This window comes from Apus apus, chromosome 1 (genome assembly GCF_020740795.1).
Source record: "Apus apus isolate bApuApu2 chromosome 1, bApuApu2.pri.cur, whole genome shotgun sequence".
Taxonomy (NCBI): Eukaryota; Metazoa; Chordata; class Aves; order Apodiformes; family Apodidae; genus Apus; species Apus apus.
This window is the reverse complement of record NC_067282.1, coordinates 130,993,958-131,015,420: the sequence shown is the minus strand read 5'-3', so window position 1 is coordinate 131,015,420 and position 21,463 is coordinate 130,993,958. Positions and strand designations below refer to the sequence as shown.

General features: G+C 39.2%; 1 protein-coding gene across 3 annotated transcripts; it reads left to right on the top strand.

Moving 5' to 3' along the window:
- The first annotated feature begins 49 nt into the window (after window positions 1-49).
- DNAI7 (dynein axonemal intermediate chain 7) lies at window positions 50-21,420 on the top strand. 3 transcript variants are annotated; one of them, XM_051618566.1, is made up of 15 exons: window positions 50-68; window positions 2,137-2,218; window positions 3,652-3,734; window positions 4,950-5,051; window positions 7,871-8,008; window positions 9,894-10,040; window positions 11,237-11,340; window positions 12,752-13,031; window positions 14,766-14,871; window positions 17,289-17,455; window positions 18,263-18,407; window positions 19,213-19,427; window positions 19,677-19,844; window positions 20,081-20,194; window positions 21,151-21,420. In XM_051618566.1, the coding sequence occupies exons 1-15, from the start codon at window positions 66-68 to the stop codon at window positions 21,418-21,420; spliced, it is 2,124 nt and encodes a 707-aa protein (XP_051474526.1). In that variant the 5' UTR covers window positions 50-65. The 3 variants fall into 3 exon arrangements, with proteins under 3 accessions (XP_051474526.1, XP_051474545.1, XP_051474536.1); XM_051618585.1 differs by lacking the exons at window positions 50-68; window positions 3,652-3,734 and having other exon boundaries at window positions 1,445-2,218; XM_051618576.1 differs by lacking the exons at window positions 50-68; window positions 2,137-2,218; window positions 3,652-3,734; window positions 4,950-5,051 and having other exon boundaries at window positions 7,920-8,702.
- The last annotated feature ends 43 nt before the right edge of the window (window positions 21,421-21,463 follow it).

Here is a 21,463-nt window from a genome sequence, read left to right as displayed (position 1 = left end):
CAGCGCGACCGGCGGGGGGGGGGGGGGGCGGGTCGCGTTGCCTAGCAACGCAACGCGGCGGCGCCATGGTGAGAGCGGGCCCGGGGCCTGCGGGCTTGGCCCCGCACGGCGGCTTGTCCCGGGCACGGCGGCTTGTTCCGGGCACGGCGGCTGCTGCCCTGGCCCCGCTGCCCTGCCCCTGCTGCCCCCCGGCCTCGGGGGCCGGGCTGCCGGCGCTGGCCCGAGGGCGCGGCCTGCTGGGGATGGCCGCACAGCTGCGCTGGCTCCCGCCGCAGCGGCCTCGGCCCGGGCGGGGGGAGAGGGGGTGGGTCGGGGGGTGCGGGTGTTTCAGTGGCCGCAGGGCTCGGAGCTCCTGCGGGTAAAGAGTTGGGAAGGCAGGAGCAGCTGTTAACGGGGCCTGGAGAGGCTGATGAGGCGGGTCGGGGTTGGGCTGAGTTGTTACTCCGCGTGGGCTGCTGAAGGGCCAGTGTCTGGAGGGAAAAAAGTAGAAGAAAAAGAAAAAAGATGGAAGGCTTTGAACAATCGAAGGGCGGGGCAGTTTTCCTGCGTTCCGCCGGTCTCCTTTCTGGTGCTGCGGCTGGCTGCTGTGGCTCCTTGGTGAGAAACCCAGCTGGCAGGTAACTGAAGCGCTGTTGTCAGGGTCGCTCCGCCCCACACAGCTGCCTTCCCTGCTTCTGCACCCCACAGGGAATACGCTGGTGTGGGTAGCTAATCAGAGCGAAGTTACATCGATTCATACATTAGGAAGAAATTCCTGAGGGTCAGGGTGGTGAGACACTGGCACAGGTTGCCCAGGGAAGCTGCGGAAGCCCCATCCCTGGCAGTGCTCAAGGGAAGGTTGTCTGGTAAATCAAATAAGGGGTGCCCTGTTGAACGTCTGGCTTTCTAGAACCTGTTCTCGTTTCCTGTAGTCATTTGAAGATGTCTCCTGGTTGTGTTTTTTCACTTCAAGTGCAGTTTCCCCATGAATAAGAGAAGACTCCAGTGGTGTTTCTGTGTTCTAGGTCATTGCATTGTGTAACTTACTGTTATTAGGAGTAGCAGTTCAGAAAACATTTTTTAACATTGTATCTTGGACTGTATATTTGTTGTACATGGATTTTTTTAACAGCAGGAATAATTAGGTATACTTCTATAACCATAGGTGTAATCTAGCCTGATAAATTGTGATGGTCTGGAGTCACATGTTAGTGGCTGATTTTCTGCATTACTGAAATTAGAATTTTTCAATAGTTAATCTCACCTAATTTAACAGAATAGTGGTATTTCCTAATTATTCCTTAATACTCAATGCCCTGTTCTCTGATACTCACTAACCTTTTTTTTTTCTTTTCCCCTGAACTTCTAGGGTCCAAAAAAGAAAAACAAAGAACAGGTAGGAAGGTAGAAATGTGCTTTAGTTCACATTTAGCGTTTTGACCTTTGCAGTGTTCATTTAGATAGTGTACCAGCCCAATTCTGTTGTTTTGGAAATTAAATGACTAAAATGACAAAGCATTTCATACTGAAATTAAAGTAAGCATCAGTTACTTCTGGATTTAATGCCTAGAAACCATTGGTTTTAAGAGGTTCTGCCATAGTAAAGGTGCTGTGGCACCATAATGGTAAGCAAGTATGCTTTTTAAAAAGAAAAAGGTAGGGCTTTTGGTTTTTTTAACCTGTATTTCTTCTGAGACAGTTGGTCAGGCTCAAGCAAATTTGAAAGAGGAACAGGTGCCTCCAGGACACAAAGCTTATGTCCCACTGGTTTCTAAATGCCAGTCTTGCCTATATCCCAGAACAAATTTCCAAAGATTTCCCAAAACATTTAAAGTTGTCACTTTTACTTCCTTATAGATCTACATGTTACTGATTTCCACGTTAAAACAATAAATTTTATTATTCCCCTAGAGTAGCCATGTTCAGGAATGTCTCACCTAGAATAGTGTGCTATTTGTGAGAACATATATTGCACCATGAAAATGAGAAGAAGATTGAGTGCAGGATGTTCTGGAGGCTTCCTTGACTGTGCAGGGAGTTTAGAGTCTTAATTCAGGGATCAGATTTGAAGGGGAGATTACAGGGGGTGAATACCTCCCAGAATGTGTTAAAGTAATGTTGGTGTTTGTTTTCTTTCAATTTATTTCAAACATTTAGTCGGGTGAGAAAAAGAAGATCAGCAAAGCTGAACGCCTGAGAATACGGAGAGAAGAAGAGGAAAGGAGGCTGAAGGAGGAAGGTACCGTGCACTTCACCTACAGGAAATATGATGGCACAAGTCACTTCTTTTAATTAAATGGACAGAAAGTTAGCTCCTAAAGTATATCTGCAGTAATATCCTGATTTTATAAATACAGGTGATTCATCCATCTTTTCTTGTGTGGGCTAAATTCTGTGTTACTTGTTAGAGCCTCCCACATCCCACTTCCCTATTAGAGCCATCTTCTTTTTCTCTAGTTACTTCTACCATGATTGATGGGAAGGAGGGTGGCTGAAAGAATTCATTTTTTTTCTCCCACTATTACTACCTTTTTGAAATATTCTCAGCAAGTTCTAAATGCAGTGTTTTGAAGTTTTGGGTTTTATCTCCTCTTTCAAACCTAGTTTTTAGTAGCCAAGTAGCCTGAAAAGGACTTTTCCCAAAGAAGGCCAACAGAATACTTACGTTGGCAGGGGGCTATCTGGTACTCTGAAGGGGTAGCAGAGAAGGTGACTCCCCACTAGGAGAGACTGTAGTTTGCTTGGGCTTACTTCTCTTTCTACTGAGTGACTGACTCCTCCATCCGCTTCTTCAAGATCTTTCTATTGTGTGTCACTGTAGCCCTTAAAATGAAATCCCAGGTGCATGACTTGGCCCGTACTTCCCCGCTGCCAGTGTCTGCTACTGCAGTTCGGCATCACAACTTGATACCCCTCTCTGAACATCACATCCATCTCTTCTGCTTCTCTTTCTGCCATTCATCCATCCTGGTGGGAGGTTGGACATGCTGTGACTGCTAGTAATAGTGACTACTCATCACTAGTAGCCTCTGTGGATTGGGGTAGCTGCTCAGGGGAGTACAGGCAGATTTGGGACCTGCCATTGCTCCTACCTTTGTGCAACACAGATGTATTTAAAGTGATTTGCATGTAGGCAGTGACATTCAAACCACTGCTTGGAAACATCTGGATTGATGCATAAGGTGAAGCTTTTGAGCTTGAAATACATTTTAGTTTTCACATTCTCTTGGATTTTCTAGTCCCTGTGGCAACAAAGAAACACTAGAACTGTGATCAGGAGCAACTGATCCTGAAGAGGATTTAAATGAAGAAGTATCTGTAAGATTGAGGTACCCACCAAAGGTTGTAGGAGAGAAGAAGAGTAATTTGGGACTGAACCATAGACATTGGATTAAGAACTTGGGGCTATTTCTGAGGGGAAGAAGAGAGCTTACTGATCCTTGTGTCCACTTCTGTCCTTACAGGCTGATAAGGATAGTGCCATAAATAGAGTTTTAGTTCTTTGACTCCAGGTAATTTGGCTTATTTGCAAGACTCCTGTGCAATATAAGATACACCCTTGTGTTGCTCATTTTTATGCTTGTTTTGTCATTACAGCTAATAACAAAACAATTTGCCTGGTTTTATTAAACAAAATTTAATTATGCTCTTGATGTATTTCCCAATCTTCAGAGGAAGCCCGATTGCAAGCTCAGCTAGAAGAAGAAGCAAGACTTGAGAGGGAGAGAATTGAGATGGAAAAGCTTAAGGCAAAAGTTAGTTCATATTCAAGTTACTGAAAAATTCTAATCCTATTTCCAAACTTGTTACAAAGTCTGTAAACCATTATTCATTTACTGTGAGAATGGAAAGGGATTTTCTTATGTCCTTAGCACTGAGAACAATGTAGATGAAATTTTCTAGCATCACTAGATGAAAATTAATAATGAAAAATCTAGCAAAATTACTGAAAGGTGTGCTTGTATAATGTTCCACAAGTTGAGAAGGTAGTTAGCTGGATTAGTAATTAAATAGAACACAATACCTGTAAATTCAAGAGAAATAGTGCTAGGTTGTTTTCTATAGTATTCTTTCACTAAGCCAGTATTTAGATTAGTGTTTTGATTCAGAAAAATTCACTGAGACAAGATAGTCTTGCCTGGTTTTGATATATAAAGATGCTGTGGTTAAATACACTACCTTTTGGGAGACGTGTTTTGAATAAATACTGGGGTTCTGAACAGTTTGAATAAATACTTTTTTTTTCCCATTTCCACTTCCAATTAGATCTATTTTTTGTTTCAAATCATTACTTTTGGTACAATTGTGGCAAGAAAATTTTGGTATAAATTCTAGAAGTGATTACGTATTAGGATAGATACACTGATTTGTGTGTATGTATTTTTGTGTGTGGATATTTGAATAGGTATGTTTATCTCTAAGAACACTGGAATTCAGAACAAAAACTGATTGGTAATATCTAAATATTTTGGTGTTAAAGAAAAAAAGAAAAGGAGAATTACCACAATTTCCCCCACTGCAGAAAAGAAGTCACTCTTGCCCGTGTCTCTTGTCCTTCACAGAATATTTTTTCCCCTAGAGAGAAGAAAAATTTAAAATAATAGAAGTTGCAAGGGGAATATATTAACCTTGCACGTATTTTTCCAACATATGCCTACATTTTTTCAGAAGTTGTCATTAGAGGTAGTTCCAGAATGATGATACGGAAACTGTTCACATGAGAGGTTAACGATCATATGACATGTTATGTTTATCATATGGCTGAGCAACTAATGTGTTGAGAATAACAGATTGTGGACTGCTGCAGTCTTCCTAATTAAGTGTTTCATAAAAAAGCAAGTTAGCAGTGTTTGGATTTGTCTAAATGATAACTCATTTAAATATCCTTTTTTTTTTCCTTCTTTGAAATAGAGTATTTATAAGTAGTAAACCAAATATTTAGCTCCTCTGTTATCTATGTATTTTAATAGGATCGAGAACGAAGGGAGGCTGAACAAGCAAAACTTCATTCACTGGAACAGAAGTTTTTGCTTGCACAACAGTGGAAGGCAGATTATAGAACACAGGCAAAGGTAAGCTTTTCCTGAAATCTGCCCAGTTTTGTAGAGGTTTGACAATTAATAGACTTTAGAGTATGTTTCCATTCCTGGTTCCAGGAATGTTTCGATTTCTTGAGCTTAGGTGTGTGCTGTGGCTTCATTCCAAGTTCCATCTCAAGGTTGTAACTGGCCATCCTCGCTTTCTTCTATCTGCTGTACTTTGTTGTGCACAGAAAAACATGGGCAAAGAGAAGCCTGTCTGCCTGATCAAAGCATTAGGGACCCACAGTTTACTTCAGCAATCGAGTGGAACTGCAGTTTCAGGTGTTTTGCTATTTGTCCTTGTTTTCCTATTTGTTTAACTCATTCTACTTTTCAACATTCCATATAAAAGTTCTACGAGGGATTACAGGTATTTCTGTAGAATTTGAGACAATTGAGAGCCTTTGTTCCAGTGGTTCCTGGGCATCTCAGGTCATCATTCAGAGAGAAGTTGGCCAAAACTTGAGTTGGAAATGTGAATTGGAAATCAGGGCCTGAAATATGTGAAAATGCAGCTAAGAGTTAATGTCTGCAGTCTAGGGTGACACAGATGGAAATTGAATTATCATCCAATAGTACTAGATGCCTGTAAAGTTAAATTTTACATTATAAGGTATGGAAATATGCTAGGAGAACACCTGGTAATGATATTTGGTCAGTTTGGTTCTGAGTAAGGTTAAAAAGACTTGTAGACAGAAGGATTTTCTCTTTGTCTTGTCTATCACTTAATCCCTTATTAAGCCTCAGTGGGACAAATTTAGAGTCACAGGGTAAATCATGTTAGAAGGGACTTCTGAAACTCATATATCTTCTGCAGAAATCAGGGCAAGCTCTAATGTGAGATCCAGGTGCTCTATTGAGTTTGGAAAATTTCTAAAGCTGGGATACCAGAGTATTGCTGGACAACCTACTTGACTGCTTTGCCACTCTCATTTTAATAATTTTTCTTTAATCCAATTAGTATTTCCCTTGCTACAGGTAGTGATCTTTGCTTCTTTGTCATGACAGATCATCCCTGTGCACCTCTGAGAAAAGTTTGCCTCTGTCTTCTCTGTAACTCCTCTCTAGGTCCTGGTAGCTTGCCATTAATTCCTCCCTTAGCTTTGTTAGTCCCCTCCCGACTGACAAAGCATGTTTCCTGCAGTATTCTAACCATCTTCATGTCGCTCCTCTGGACTCTCCAATTTGCCACTCTCTCTCTTCTACTGAGGGACCCAAAATTGGATGCAGAGCTGCAGATGTGGCTTCAGGAGCCCCGCAGAGGTAGCAGTCACAGGGTGGCTGGTGACCATCTTCCTGGTGTAGCTCTTAGCCTTTGTTGCCACAAGAGTGCAGCATGGTAGCTGCACAGTCATGTCTTGATACCTTTGGATGATTTTTATTCCCTTTTTCAGTTGGTGACAAGCTCTGTCTTTATTATCTGTGTGAACAAAAGAATTGTCGGTTGCTTTGAAAGGGGACAGTTGTTACGTATGGATGTTTCTGAAGTGTACTTCTTGGAAGGAGAAGCATTAGAACTTTTTTGTTTGTTTGGAAAATTAATGGCAAAATACAACTATTATTTTAAAAACAAATCTTCAAATAGAATACTGGTAGATTGTGGGAAATTCCAGAGTTTGTATTAGTCTGGTGTTAAGAATACTTAGGACAAAAGAAAAAAGGAATATCAAATGCTAAGTTCCCATGTCCATGTCTGAACAATTTCAGCTCAGATTAACAGATACTTTTAAAAATTATCATGAAATTTATCCTTTTTCTCAAAGAACAAGTGCAGTTATTTTTAAGGATGTGTTTTCCTGATGATGTAGCTGAATCTCTCTTTAAAGTGCAGAGATGTAAAAAAAAAATTAGATGTTTTAATTACTGAAAACTGACCAATCTCTTACACAGGAACTTCCAGTGCACTGAGCACTCACCTACTCCTATTTTTTTTTTTTTTCTGAGTCAGTGGAAATGTTTATGGAAGTGGTTGAGCACCATTATAGAAGTACATTTACTTTAAAAGGTCCATTTTACATTGTAATGCAATCTTCAGTTATTAATCTTTAGAGTAAACAGGGAGGCAATGCTTCTATATCTTATTATAAGGATGAAAACAATGACATTGTAGGTGATAAACTGATCTCACCAGCCAATGTTAAGGTCATGTAGAGTTAAGTGAGTTTAACCTGTTGCTGATTTTTTTTTTTATTCCCCCACCTATAAAAATGACCAACAATTGATTTGAAAATAAAATACTTCAAAGAAAATAAAAAAACCCAAACGATTTCACATTCCTGCCAGGGGTTGGTGTATCAGTGAATTGGTGATGGTAAGGAGGAGGAAATCTCCTTGAGAGGCAGAGAAAGGAGGAATAAATGTGTTGGAGTAGAAGCAGCTTTATTGCCAGTGTAGGAGTTTTCAGTTTTGTTGGCAGTGTCTAGTTTGAGAACCATCTGCCTCTTCCACCTGCACTGGTTCCTCATTTATGTTCTCACTCATTTATTCTTTCAGCCCCTTATTTGTGGCAGGTACTGAATTAATAGCTTTTTGCAGACAGGCAAGCTCTGCCTAGCAGAACAGAAATCACTAAGTGAGTAAGTATAAACAGCAAATGTTAGGGGGGCAGAAGTATCTTAACATATTAATATCAAAGTCAACAATCTTTTTTCTGGGATAGTGATAAGCCAGATGCTGTTACAGTCCTTTACAGGTGCAGGTGTGAATTCATCACTATAATATATTTCCTTTTCAGAATCTTCCTTTTTCTTGTTATGATGGTCATTTGCACCACGTGCCTGTGTCCGCTTTTCTTTGACCATTTTCTGTAGTGGGAGCATTACCTGAGTTGTGATGGAAATCCTGACCCCACTGTGCTGCAGGAAATAAATACCTTCATGAGCTTATGGCGTGATGATCAAAGTGAGGACGTTAAACTTGTGATGAAGAAGGGGGAACTGGTACTAAATGTAAGTGTTAAAATTATATTTTTTACTTTGAGCTTAGAACGTATCCTTAACAGCCCCCTCCCCTTTTTTTGTTCTTCTTTTTTTGGGGGGGTCAAATGACTGAAATTGTCTATAACTTTCAAAACCCAGAAGTTTTTCTTCAGTTTTTAAGTGTTTATTTTCTTACAGGTTTATTGTTAACTGTAAAGAAGATTCCTATTGACTTTAAATAGTGCATTTCAGGGATTTGTGTAACATTTCTATGTTGAGCTCTAGTATTCCAGCAACCATCTTCCCTGCTATGTACATTTTCAACAGTCTTGAGGCAGAACATAAAAGCTCATGTCATATATTGGTGCTCCAGTGGACAGCAGCCTTACTGTGTAACCCCCACAGCCAGTAAAGTGTCATGTAAGAGCAGGAGTACCCAAAATGCAAGCCTCTAACCACTGATGGCTTGCCAAGCAATTTTTGTGGCTGCTCTGTAAATTCAGGGTTTATTTTCATTTATGCTGACATTATAGTGCTTTTCATAAAGTGTAATGGGGTCTTTCAGAAACTGGGGGTGAAAGTTGTGTATATAGTACAAATTTCATTGGGCTGGTGTGGTTTTGAGTGTTAGGTCTCCTGTCTTACAATGCTTGCAGTTTTCACCTTTTGTACTCTGCCTTTTTCTGAGCTAGCAGGGAATGTTCGTTTCCAAGAATTTCAACAGGTAAATCTTCCCTTTCTCTTGTGCACTGCTACCCAAGCAAAAAGCATGGCAATTGCCCACTTCCATTCCTTCTCACCACTTTTCTCCCAGCTGTCTCATCTTTCCCACAAACACACTTCCTTCCCCCACTGTGTGCTTCCCACCCAACACTGAAGCAGTCACATTCACTTCAGGTCCTGTAAACGTGTGCTACCTTGCACTCTGTGCTCAGCAGAGCATGATGTGATACTAGGAGACAGGCATTCTTGTTTCATCCCTACTGGAAATGTAAGGTGATGTCCCAAATACTGTCTGTGTTCTCTTGGTCTAAAACACTTGAGCATTGCCTTCCTCTTCTATGTGCTTTTAGAGGAATCTCTTGAATAATGTGAGCTTATGGAGATCAGCAGTTCAGAGTTGACAGGGACCACTTCAATATTGTGGTTGACCATGTTAAAGGTGCAATGCAAAAAAGACAGCAGTTGTCACAGTTCTGCTGCTGCTTTGCCACACAGTTAGTAAGCAGTGGCACTGTCATTCCTCAGGCTAAGAGGAAGAAGAGTCTGGCAAGTCTGAAGGGAGGCACAAAGTATAATCTGATCCTCCCTTCATCTCAGTGCTACAGGTCACTTTGCCAGCTAGGAATTTTTCAGTTCTGTACAAGCATTTAGGTGTTAAGATACTAGCATGTAGTGGAAGACACCAATGTTATGACAGTGTTCTATGGTAGGGATTGTTCTGAGAATTAAAATGTAATTGCTGTATGTCTTCCTATTTCATTTTTTTTAAGCTTTTGTAGTTGAGATTATTACTGTAGAAAACATGGTTCCAAAATAAAGCTTTACGCTTTTAATTAAAACTGATTTTTGACCAAAAAATTTTCTTCATATGACCAGTCTGGTTTAATAAATGATCTGTTTCATAACCTAAGTTTTCACAGCCTGCAAGTTAAGGAGTGAAGGAATTGGACTAGAGGAATGAAGGACAGACTTAACCCTGGAATTTCCATCACTTTGCATGGTTGGCTGTCTATCTGGTAATGCTGGCTTGGCACAGTTTCTAGAGATACAATAGAAAAAGATTATTTCTGTGACCAAGATGTGTTTAGGTACAAAGGAAGCAAGTTTACCTCGTTTTTTAATGACAAAACATACAGTATATTAAGGGTGGTGTCAAAACAAAGATACTTTTCCCACATGCAATGTCTTCTAGTTAATTGAGAAGTTGCAGTTTCTTTTATTGGACACACTGCCTGGTGAGATAACAGAAAAAGAAACAATCCAGTACCAGGAAACTATTCTGGAATTGCAGAATCTGCTTCATCAGAAGTACAATGAAACAACAGAACACATGCTTAAAGTAAGTAAGGTTTACTACTTTGAAGCTGTAATATGCCCAGTGCACATAAGGTTAGCTACAAGTGTCTTCTTGTGAGGGTTGTTTTTGTTTGTTTTTAAATTGTCACAGAGATTAGTATTTCAATTTCCAAATTCAGTATTTGACTTTTTGAATCATGTGTATAGCAGATTGCTTCAAAACCTCTGCAAATCTTAACTTTGGAGTGGAAATTCTCATCATTGAGACATTTAATACTAAATTATTGTGACATTTTGTGAAATTTGGAGATGCTGAAAACGGGGAGTGCTGTATAAAATTTGTTTCCTGTTTTGTCCCAATTATTTAAATTAAAGGTAGTTGACTGGACAAAAAATTGCATATGTGAAAAGCAGCCCATAAGGTTATCTTGTACACATATTTTAATAAAAATTCATATGACTAGAAGATTTTTTGAACTGACATCTTGGGGAGAGTAATGAGTATTTATGGAAGAAAATGAAAATGTACTTGGGAATCAGTTTTCTGGGTTGTAGGTATAGGTAGTGATTTTGCTTGTTGTTTTTAAGTATACTAACCGTATATGTAAGTATGTTTAACAGAATAATATTGCTTGATGAAACAAAAAAAGGAAGAGAAGTAAAGGAACTAGTGAATTGGTTGGATGTTTGTTCACAGTCAAAACCCTCTGCAAATTAAGACATACGATTTTTGTATTATTTTTACTGAGTGTATGATTAAATTATTAATATAATTATCATTTCTCAAGCTGTATGTTGACAAAAATGTAAATAATCTGCAGTGGCTGTGGGTTGGGCTGTGGGTTGTGCTTTATTGCTTACTAAGTTCTTTGTTTGTTTGTTTGTTTGTTTTTTAACTTGTCCTAAGAAGTATTTTTGAGGGCACATGATTAAGGGACAGAGGCAGTGCCAGTGAAGTGGCTAATGTAAGGTCCCATATTTGGTGGTATTTTGACTGACAGAATTGATAAAATCAGAGGAAGAAACAGAACATACTTCAAATTTGAACAAGATACTTGAGTTTATAACTGTCACATTTTAATATATAAATGCAGCATACGTGAGCTTAATCTGATGTATTTTTATTCCCATGTCCCTTATTTTATTTATTCAAGTGTAAATGTAAGTAAACTGAAGGATTCTAAATAAGAAAACATGAATTAACCTCCTTTTTTTTTTTTTTTTTTTTCTTCTTTGTAGACAGCTAATAAGTATGAAGACCCTTACACTGGAAATATGCAGGTAGTCATAAAAGACGAAAATGTTACTTTCTGTGTCTGGGGCAATCTGAAGAAGAAAGTAAGGTACAGCATACTGAAATTCTGAATTTGAAATGAAGCCTGGCCTTGTTTAACCAAGCCAAGTAAACACCAAGAACTAGTTTCTCATAATCCTTTTAATATTGAATGGCATTTATTCTACTGACTCCCATCTGGTGGGTTTCATACCATCCTGTTGCTAAAGAAGGTACTGGTTACACCAGAGTTTTATTAAAGAGATAGGAGTGGTTTATATATTAGATAAATATATATTTGTATATATTTTTATATAAATATGTATCTATAATTTGTTTCTTAAAATGATGCAGTAGAACCCTGTTACTGCCAAAACCATTTTTAAAGGAAGACAATGAAACTCATTCAGAGAATTGAAATTCCTCTGGCAGTAATGTTTTTGGCTGATGCAATAGAAGTTACTAAGCTGTTACAGTTTCTTGCAAAGCAGTGAATAATTCTTTGCTTTTGCCCAATTTTCTCTTAGATCAAAGATTTTAGAGCCTGGGATGCAGGCTCCATTGTTGGTTCTGAATCTATTTTTTTGTATTATTAGAATACCATTTAGCTGATGTATTTCTAAAAACAAGATTCTTGAGTGGTCTTCCTACTTCCACTCTGCAAATATAAGGAATAAATTGGTAAAAAGACTTTGCCTTGACCAAGAGCCTGTTGCTGGAAGCTTTGCTAAAATATCTACAAGGCTGGGTGCTGAGCAGTGTTGGCCTAATCTGCAGAAAAAGCCCATTTGGGTTAGTGGTAAAGCTTTTGGTCAGTTTAGAGGTGCACTTAAAATTTTAAACCAAGGATTGAAAAAAAACAGTGATGTCTTGCTAGATTTTTGGGACTTGTGACCAGCTGATCTTATCTGAAAATAAGTATTATTTGAATTGTTCTGGCTTTGGTCGGGCAATGAGCAAGAAACATTCAGATTGGTGAAAGAAGCCAACTTCACAAGTTAGGTACTTGATTTGATGCAAGTTAGCCTGTTTCCTACAATGTCACAAGGGTTGGTGGCTGTGTAATACTGTTACCAAAGTCACCTTTACATCTGTGTATCTCTTTGGGTTGTATGTGGAAGATGCTGAAACTGATGTAACACAGACAGCTGGGGACTTCACCGATGCAGGAAGTACATTAGTCTGTTTTACCAGGAATGTACTGTGCAGAAGAGCTGCTGTCCCACTCTGCCTCCTTGTCATCCCATCAGCACCATTATTTTTTGCAGCTCCTAATCCCCTTAATGTGTTAGAGCTTTTCTGGAGGGGTCACAGAAAGCTGTCAGTACAAGACAGGAAGTGTATCATGACATCCCACCCTGTTTCGTAGATAAAAGAGAATGTAAGTGACTTTTAGTGTAGTTTGAATACTTATGAAGAAGTACAAGGGAGTGCTGCCCATCTTACTAGAGAATGTTAATTTTTTTCACTGTTATTTACAGGTTCAAAAATCATGTGTTTTGTGATGTACAGCATGGATTTGATCTTCCAAAGTCACTGGCATTGAGCAGTGTTGCCATTCGCATATTACACACTCATTATGATCATGTATCTCCACTCTGGCTGCAGTGGCAGGGCATGCCCAAATTGGAGATCTTAGATAGCAAAGAGTTAACTCAGGATTCAGAAGACAATGTACAAGAACCAGAAGAAGAGGAAAAGAAAGCCAGAGATGAGCCCAGTGTACCTGCTGAAGAAGAAATGTGTTCTGACAGGAGAAAGGTAGGTAAAAAATTCTTGCCAAAGGATATTCTACATTGCTATTGTTACACTAAGGCCACTTGCAGTGCAGTAGCTTCTTAATGTGTCTTATGCTTCAGAGAGCTGACTTCTTAAATGTTTTATAGAAAAAGGCAACTTCTGTGCCACAGACCTTCTCAATAGAGTGGAAAGATGAATGACCAAGTATTGTTGTACAGAAGGTAGGACGGGAGGTTCGGACAGGGTGTGGTAGTTGCTGTGCAGTTGGCAAGCGTGAGTTGGTATTTGGTTGGCAGCTTAAGATAGGATCAAGCCATGAGGAATGTTGGGTTCCATTGTAAGATATTTCCATAAATCTGTGGTGTATGTTCTGCTTCTGAGAAACTGACAGTCCCATAAAATCACTGTAGGAATCCAATACAAAGAAAATTCACAGCGAGCAGAGTAGGATTCAGAGTTCAACAGGTCATGGCTGTGCAGTTACTTGGTTGCTCTGTGTCTGTATGCTGAAGCTTTGCCACTGGAGGACTCTTTCCCAGTATTGGTTCTGGCTGCTGGATTCCCTTCATCCACACTCATCACTGGAGTATGTTGGCTTTGGATGTTACAGAGGTTGCTTGGTTTTGTATTCCTGTAACTGGGTTTGAGTTTTACTCTTCTGATATCATCTGTGACCTGCAGATGAATGATTTGGGTTCTCTATCTATAATTTTTGCACAAATAACTGTAAAAAATTATGGTGTATGTCTCTTAATATATTTGGAGTAATCTTTGCCTTTTTGCTGGTTCCTCTTTTCTTTTTTTGCTTGACAAATCTTTCTTTTGGCAGTTTTCACCAACATTTTTCAGACTTTCTTCAAGCTTCTCATTTCATTCCTTCTCTTTTTCTTTTCACTGTCTCTGTCTCTCTTAGTCAAGTTTTGTGAATTTTCCTGTTCCCTCTAAAGACTCCACTTCTCTCAGCTACCACAGTCTCTCCTCCTATCTGGCTTTGCCTTGGGTTCCCTCACATTTATGTGCATAAATGCTTCTTTCCCCTCACCTTCTGTCCTCTTTCAGGAGATGTGTCTTCTTTCCACGCACTGGCAGGCACAGCACAAGGCACAAGAGGTGCCTGTACCTCCAAATGGATGGCTCCTACACTGAACTGCTGTTTGTCCACTGCTGTGCTTCCAGAGGAGCCTGCTATAACAGGGAGGAATTCCTATCTGGGTTGGATATTTGGCTGGAAAGCTAGAGTAGTGTTTTGAAAATAGAAAACAGTGTGAGAAAGGGAATAAATAACACAGGGAAGGCACATGCTCAGACTGCAAGGGGGGGTTCTAGCAGAGTTTCAGGATGGTTTTCAATTCAGTGGTGGCTTAAGGTTTCCTTGTGTCACTCATATAGCTGTCAAGTCAGCAGAAACAACATTTTGGAGTGCACACACTGCTGAAAAGGTTAAGTGCTTGTATGGTATTTGAGGAGTTCGAGCTGAAATTTGAGGTGGAAATGAAGTAATTATTTTATGTTTATCACTATATGTCCAGTTCCAAAGCTGGAGAGTTCCTTCGATCAAAACTATTTTTTCTAGCTGGGTAGAAATTATTTATCCTAAAACTTTGGCTTTGTAGCAAGATTGGTGCAAATGTTGCTGGGGGAGTGGGACTGTACTTTTTCTCCTTGGGCCTCCTTGAAGGAGGTGATGCTCACTTCTTTATTTGTTGTTGTGTCTGTCTCTGACTAATGAAAAAATGTCTTTTGCTTTTTATGTAGAGTGCGACCACATTCAAAGAAAACAGGAACAGCATAGCTGATGTAAATCAGAAAACAGAGGAGGAAACTGAGAACAAATTAGAAATCTTGGACATAGCATCACAAGGTTAGTTTGATTCGTTTTTATATGCAGCATTACAAAAGCACTTACTTAAAATATTTTGTTATAATCTTATAGAAACTGTGATACAGATCTCTGTAAATGGAACAAAGTTTATGAATGTATTGATGTTTTGATAACACTTGTGTTTTGTTGACATTTCTATTAATGATTGTTAAATGCAGAGAGAAAACAAAGCAGATAGGAAGATGGATTTTGTCCTCACCCTGTAAAGTTTATGTTCATGTTCATACTCGCTATGTTTGTGTACATTTGTGTATTACTGTGCATACATTTATGTATGTTTATGGGTGAGACAGACAATCCTTATGAATCTGCCAAGCTGTCTGGTGAGATTGACTTCCTCAGAAGAAAATTATTCAAATGCATATAATGGTAGGCACGCAAGTAGTGTAAGTGTGACCGAGTATTACTTCAATATGTGCTTCAATCAAGATACTTGCTGATACACTTTGCTAAAAGAGGGCCTAATTCTAGGAACTAAAACTGTTTATCTGTCCTACACAGAATCATAGAATGGATCATAGAATCATAGAATGGTTTAGGTTGGAAGGGACCTTAAAAGATCATCTAGTTCCAACCCTCCCTGCATAGGCAGGGACACCTCCCACTAGACCAGGTTCCTCCAAGCCCCCCCATCCAGCCTGGCCTTGAACACTTACGGGGATGGGGCATTCACAACTGCTCTGGGCAACCTGTGCCAGTATCTCACCACTCTCATAGTGAAGAATTTCTTCCTACTGTCTAATCTAAATCTCCCCTCTTCCAGTTTAAAGACATAAGTTAAGTTACAAATTTCATCAACATTGTGGTGTCCTTTGGTTTAATAGGAGCAAGTTTTCTTATACTGTTTTAAATAAAGTTACTAGAAACTGTTCAGCACAGGTGAACTGAACTGCACAGACTTTTCCTTGTTTAAACAAAAAGTAAGAACTTTCTGCTGAGCACAGGCCAACCAACCAGTTGTCAGGCTAGATCCTAAAGGCCACCCAAACAAGGTGTTTTTCAAGGGAACTTCACAGGTTTCACTTGGAGGAATTTGCTATTTTATTTCTGCAAGGCTTTGAAAATCTCTGCCATAGTATTAGGTGAAATGTATGTGCTAATTATACCTGAATGCCTTCAAGCTTATTTGTCTACTTTAATAAGGAGAGAAGGCTTATGAAACTATGCTTTTAATGGCATGCTCATCTTTTGCAAACCCTTTTATAATTGAGTTTGAAAGGATACTCAGTTACCACAAATTCAGTGAAAACAGGAGGCCAGTAGCAGAGAGGAAAAAAACAGGGAAAAGAATGAAAGCTTCTCCAGTTCTTTTTGTTTAACTTTGTTGTGCTAGTGTTATGTTAATTAAGCTTGAGAGAATGAACAGTTTTGTTTAAAAGATGCTTAAATATTTTTGTATTATTGTTTTAGAAAGCAAGTTAAAGTGCAAGCTACCAGTGTGGCTGGTAGTAAAATAGTTCTTGCTTCCTGTAAAGTTTTTCATGGAATAACTGCAAAAGAACGTGGTGGTGGTGTGTGAATACAGCAGAATAAAACCTCTGCATACTGCAACTAAACTTGACATTATAAAATTAACACAATTTTCACTTTTTTTTTTTTTTAAAAAAAAAAGCTCGAAGACAGGTTTTTTTGAGATTATTCACTCTCGGAAAGCAAATTTCATAACAAAGTATCTTTTTTGTACATTACTGAACACCTTTTCTTGCTCCCTGTCAACAGTAACTTCTGTCCTCCTGTAATATCTAGTGCAATATTATGCTTGTGTTTTGGGTTTTTTTAAAAAGAAAACATTTTGAGGCATTTTTGACCATGACATTGATGCCTTCTAATAACAATTTCCAAGTAATTAAAAGTTAAATTCATCCATATATGTAATATATAGATATTTGTATGGAGAAAATAACGTGAACTGTCTTGGTCATCTTAAAATTTTGTTTCAGGCTAAATTTTTGTTGCTCTTCATAAATATCCTGTCTTTCACCTTCAGCATGTCCTGTAGGTGCCTTATGTCATTTGTCTCATTTCTTTTCATAACAATACAATCTTAATAAACCTATCTAGAATCTGCTGTGTTGTATGTTTTTGGGATTCTTCTGTGATGAGTGCTGTGACTAATTTTGTCAGGAAAACCTTACTATTGTTAAAGCATTTTGAATTGATTACGAAGTTAGAGCAGAGGTTAATCTGTTAAAAAAAACAACCCAGAAGCGCTTTGCATTGTCCAGCCGTCTGGCTTTCCCCACAAAACATTTGGGGAACACCAGTAGGTGGTGCTGAAATGCTGCATCGTGTAAAGGCACTTCAAGCACACGGGTTTTTTGTGCAAAAGTGGGAAATTTCAGTGTCTTAGTTTCAGCACCAGGTTAACTCATGTCACTTGGTATGTTTTTGTTTAGTTGAGGATCCAGCGATGCAGGAAGAGACGAGTGGAAAAGAAGTGGCAATAACTGATGAAGCTGTTGTGGATTTCCAGGAGTTTGTGCTGGTGGGTGGTGTGTTCCACATTGAGGCACTGCACCTGCCACCTCAGGGGAAACGAGTCAAGGGCTGGAGTATGGTGGAGGTAAGTGAAGAGGGAGGTTACACCTCATGCAGACGTCTTCCCTGTCACCCTTGAGGTGCTGTTCCCCAGGTGTGTCACCACCGTGCGTACACCCTGTATGTGACTGATGGAGCAACAAGCTAAAGGACCAAGTTTTCAACTAATTTTTCAACCACACTTGGCCAATTTTTGGAGCAGTTGTGGAGAACAGATCAGCCTGCACTTACCCAGTGCTCATCAGCTTGGCTAGTACAGAGCATTGTGCTGGCAGAATGCTCTTGGCGAAAGCAAAAGCGAAGAGAGAAGCTCTTATTTTTTTAGTATGTGAAAGGTACACTTAAAGAAGGATGCTGCTACAACATACATTACAGTTTTAGTGAAGTAGAAAACCTTTAATAAGTGAAATTCCCATGCAAGCTAAGAAAGTGGGACTGTGAGCACACACACCTGCATTACCAATCACACGTGGCCTCTTTCATTCCCTTTGACACTGTGTGGACAAAGTGGCATTATATCTACTTTTGCCTCTCAGGTGCCCTTGGGTTTTATTTAAGACTGAATCTATTGAAAAATTACTATGCCCAGTGTGTCACATTGCCTTAAGGGTGCCACTGGCAGCACATGAAGGGATTAAAGGCCTGTTGGTAGTCACCCTTCTGCTGTCTTCAACATTGTAGCTGCAAATGTGCAATATTAGCAAGCCATGACTGCTAACAGATTTTTAAATGGTGTGTTGGGAACCTCCACAGGTGATTAGGTGGACTTAAAAAGTAGACTGCTGTGTGTTCTAATAAGCATGGTCTCTCTCTTTTCCCTACCTTGCCAAAGCTAGTTGATGCTGGATTTGAGGCATACCCATATCCCCCAGAAGAGAATGAAGATGCCACACATCCACCAATACAGATAACCCTTGCGCTTTCAGACAGTGTGATGTTTTTTGAGGAGCCTATGATTGCCCGGTGGGATCCTACAGGTACCAACTTAGGACATAAAACAGAAATTACAGCTGAGTTTGAATATTTCCAGAATCCAGCTGTAAAGATAAGAACCAATTCAAAACCCAGAAGTAATGTGAGGACTGGAATATTAAATTAATTTCGGTTTTGTTTTTAGATTTGTTTCTTATTTTAATTTTTTGGGGGTCCTGTTTTGCTTCTGCATCATATCTAATATGGACTGTTTGCTGCTGCTTTTTACTGTAGCTTTTTAATATGAATGGAAAAAATACACAGCATTTCATGTGCAGGAGTACAACTGTATACCAGAAATCAAGTTTTGCTAGCATGAAGCCACATAAAATACGCTTTAAGCCAAAATATCTCCTAGCTACATATATTGGTATTCAATTAAAATACAAAAATGGAATGTTAAAAACCAGATTTGATATTCTAGTTAGGAGAAAATACAACATACCTATGAATTTACATTCATGAAAGAATAGAGCTTATTAAAAGGGTTTGGTCTTTGAAGTTACTGTTGAGTATGGGCTTGTGGACTGCTGTAGAATAGGTGTACAATGACAGTTACATTAGTATTGGTATTTCTTTAGAGATTAAGGAGAAGCTGTCCTGTCAAAGCTACCCAATCTTGTACTTAAAGACAATTAGACTGAGGGAGGTCTTTATCTGAAATGAATTACCTTTATTTTGTGCCTAATATTTTAGCTTAACTGAATATTAATGAACCAATGATGTCTTTACCAACTACTTCTTCCCCAGCATGTATCACAGGCTTTACATACACAGCTTTGTATTTTTTTTTGCATCCCTCTTGTAAAGGCCAACAGTGGAGAACTGATGGCATCAGCAACATAAAGTATGGAACATCAGAAAAGAGCGTCACCTTTGAGATGGGCACCTTTTACACCATAGCCCTGCTCCAGGATGCTCATCTCAACATGCCCTATCAGGCATGGGAACTGCAACCCACTGGTACAGATGAAGCACTACTTCTAGTTAAAACAGTCTTTGCAGCAGTTCAGATACAAATTAAGGTACTGGAAATATTTTTTTTTTTAATAAAACATTTGCAGGTTTAAAGAGAGTATTGGATTATTACACTGCCCTTCAGTAAGAATTTGGGATGTTTCCACAAGAGCAAGTTGAAGCTCACTCTGCACTGGTTGCTGTAGCTCATGTATGCCATATCCAGAACAGCAAAGATGATACTATTAATAGTTGATACCTGAAGCAGAAAATAGCTTTCACAGCCAGTAAGATGCTTTCCCTGGTTTGTACAACAGGGTAATCAGTGTATGTTGTCTTCAGTAGTGGTGGAAGAGAAGCATGTACTTTCCCACGTGACAGGAAAATGGCTAAGTCCACTTGAGCTAAGAGCAGTTTTGAAAAAGGCTGGTGTGAATATTTTCCCAGGAGAGCATTCTCACAAGTATGTCTCTGTGAATAAGAAGGTAAGTAAAGCTAGTTTTCCTGTATTTTTTTTTTTTTTTTTACAACCTGTTTTTCATGTAGGTAACATTTTCTTGTATGACCACCAGTTGTGCAGAATCAGGTGGCAAGTACACAAAGGTCCTGGCACCTTTGCCAGTGGAGTCTGCTTAAAGCAAGCTTTTTCTTACCTTTATACAACACAGGGTATTAGACTGAAGGATAGATATATTTTCTAACTTGTACTTCTGTGTTACAGGCTCCCCTGACAGAAATTAGGGCATATCAACAGATTGCACTGCTTGTGTGTGCTTTTGCTTTTGCCTGGAGCAAGTGGAATCAAGAAGCAGGTGAAGAGCAAGTGGTGTTCAAGGTTTGTGAATTTAGACTGAACATCTAGGAAAAAAACCAGCACAGAAGTCTAATGCAGCTAAAGAGAGAGAGGCTGTTAACTTCTACAACATTGTCTTCCATTCTGCCTGCAGTCTTAGTGCAGCAGTTTTAAAAGATTTAGGGTTGGCTACTTTGCAGTGTTCACTGCATGTTCAGTAAAGCTTTAAAGCCTGCTTCTCCACTTCCTCACAGCTGTTTGAGATCTCTAATGGGACACAATAACAAAGACACTTGCTAACCTGCTAGGATATGTACTTGGCAGGTCAGCTGTGAAGGCTTTAGCCAAAGCTGGGGTGATAAGCTGGATGCTGATTTTCATTATGAAACCTACTGTAGCTGGATAGCCATCTGATCTGCATGTTTTATTAACTAATAACTGGAAATTTCTTCTTGTCTGTCTGGGTTTTCATTTGTTCCTTAGTGTAAAGGAGCAACTGAAGTTTTGATTTTTTTTTTTTTTTTCCCAAACTGACACACATGCAGTTGAAAATTCTCTGAAACCACAGAAAATACTTCCAGTTGGGCTTGTAGATAGAGAGCATACCACTGCTGAAATGATGAGAGATTCTCTTACTCTTGAGCTAGATGCATGTGACATACAAATACTTAACCTAACAATCCCTCAAGAAAGAACTGAAACAAACTATGCCTGTTGCATTGAGCTACTCTCTTCAGAGGAGTCAGGAACAGAAGGAAAGCTGGAGTGACCAATCCTTGCATTTTACAGAGACAAACTAGACATCAGATTTTGACATTGATACAGTGCCTGGTACATAGTCTCATAGACACAGAGGTTTCTTAGGAGTTCAAAGCACCCTGGTATTGTTTCCATATGGCACTCATGAGTATATTAGAATTTAGAATTTCAGCCTAGAATTTATACCCTCTCAGTATCATGAGCTTCATCTTGCAGTGTGTTTCTTTTTTCTGCAATAGGTAAGTGAGCATCTTAAAGCAGGTGTTGTCAAAGACTGGTCTCTTTATCTATTTGATGGTGAGAAAGCACAAAAGCTGAAGATCACTGAAAACAGTGAAGCTTTTTCAGAAGAGCTAGAAGATGATTCTGAATTTCACTCCACACTCTACCATATGCTTAAAGACTTTGCCAGCAAAGAAGCAATTGATAAAGTGGAAACAGCAGGCTTCCTATTCATTGATGTTGTGTATCAGCTGCTCCTTGCTACAAGAGTTTTAACATACTCTTAAGCACTTCTTGCTTTCCTTTAAAACTTTATTATCAAAAGCTTTC

Bases quoted from the DNA above. Each gene is read 5' to 3' on its own strand.
- DNAI7 (XM_051618566.1), top strand. The intron at 11,341-12,751 runs GTACAGCATACT...TGTTATTTACAG, and splicing joins AATCTGAAGAAGAAAGTAAG to GTTCAAAAATCATGTGTTTT. The intron at 19,845-20,080 runs GTAAGTAAAGCT...TCTGTGTTACAG, and splicing joins ATGTCTCTGTGAATAAGAAG to GCTCCCCTGACAGAAATTAG.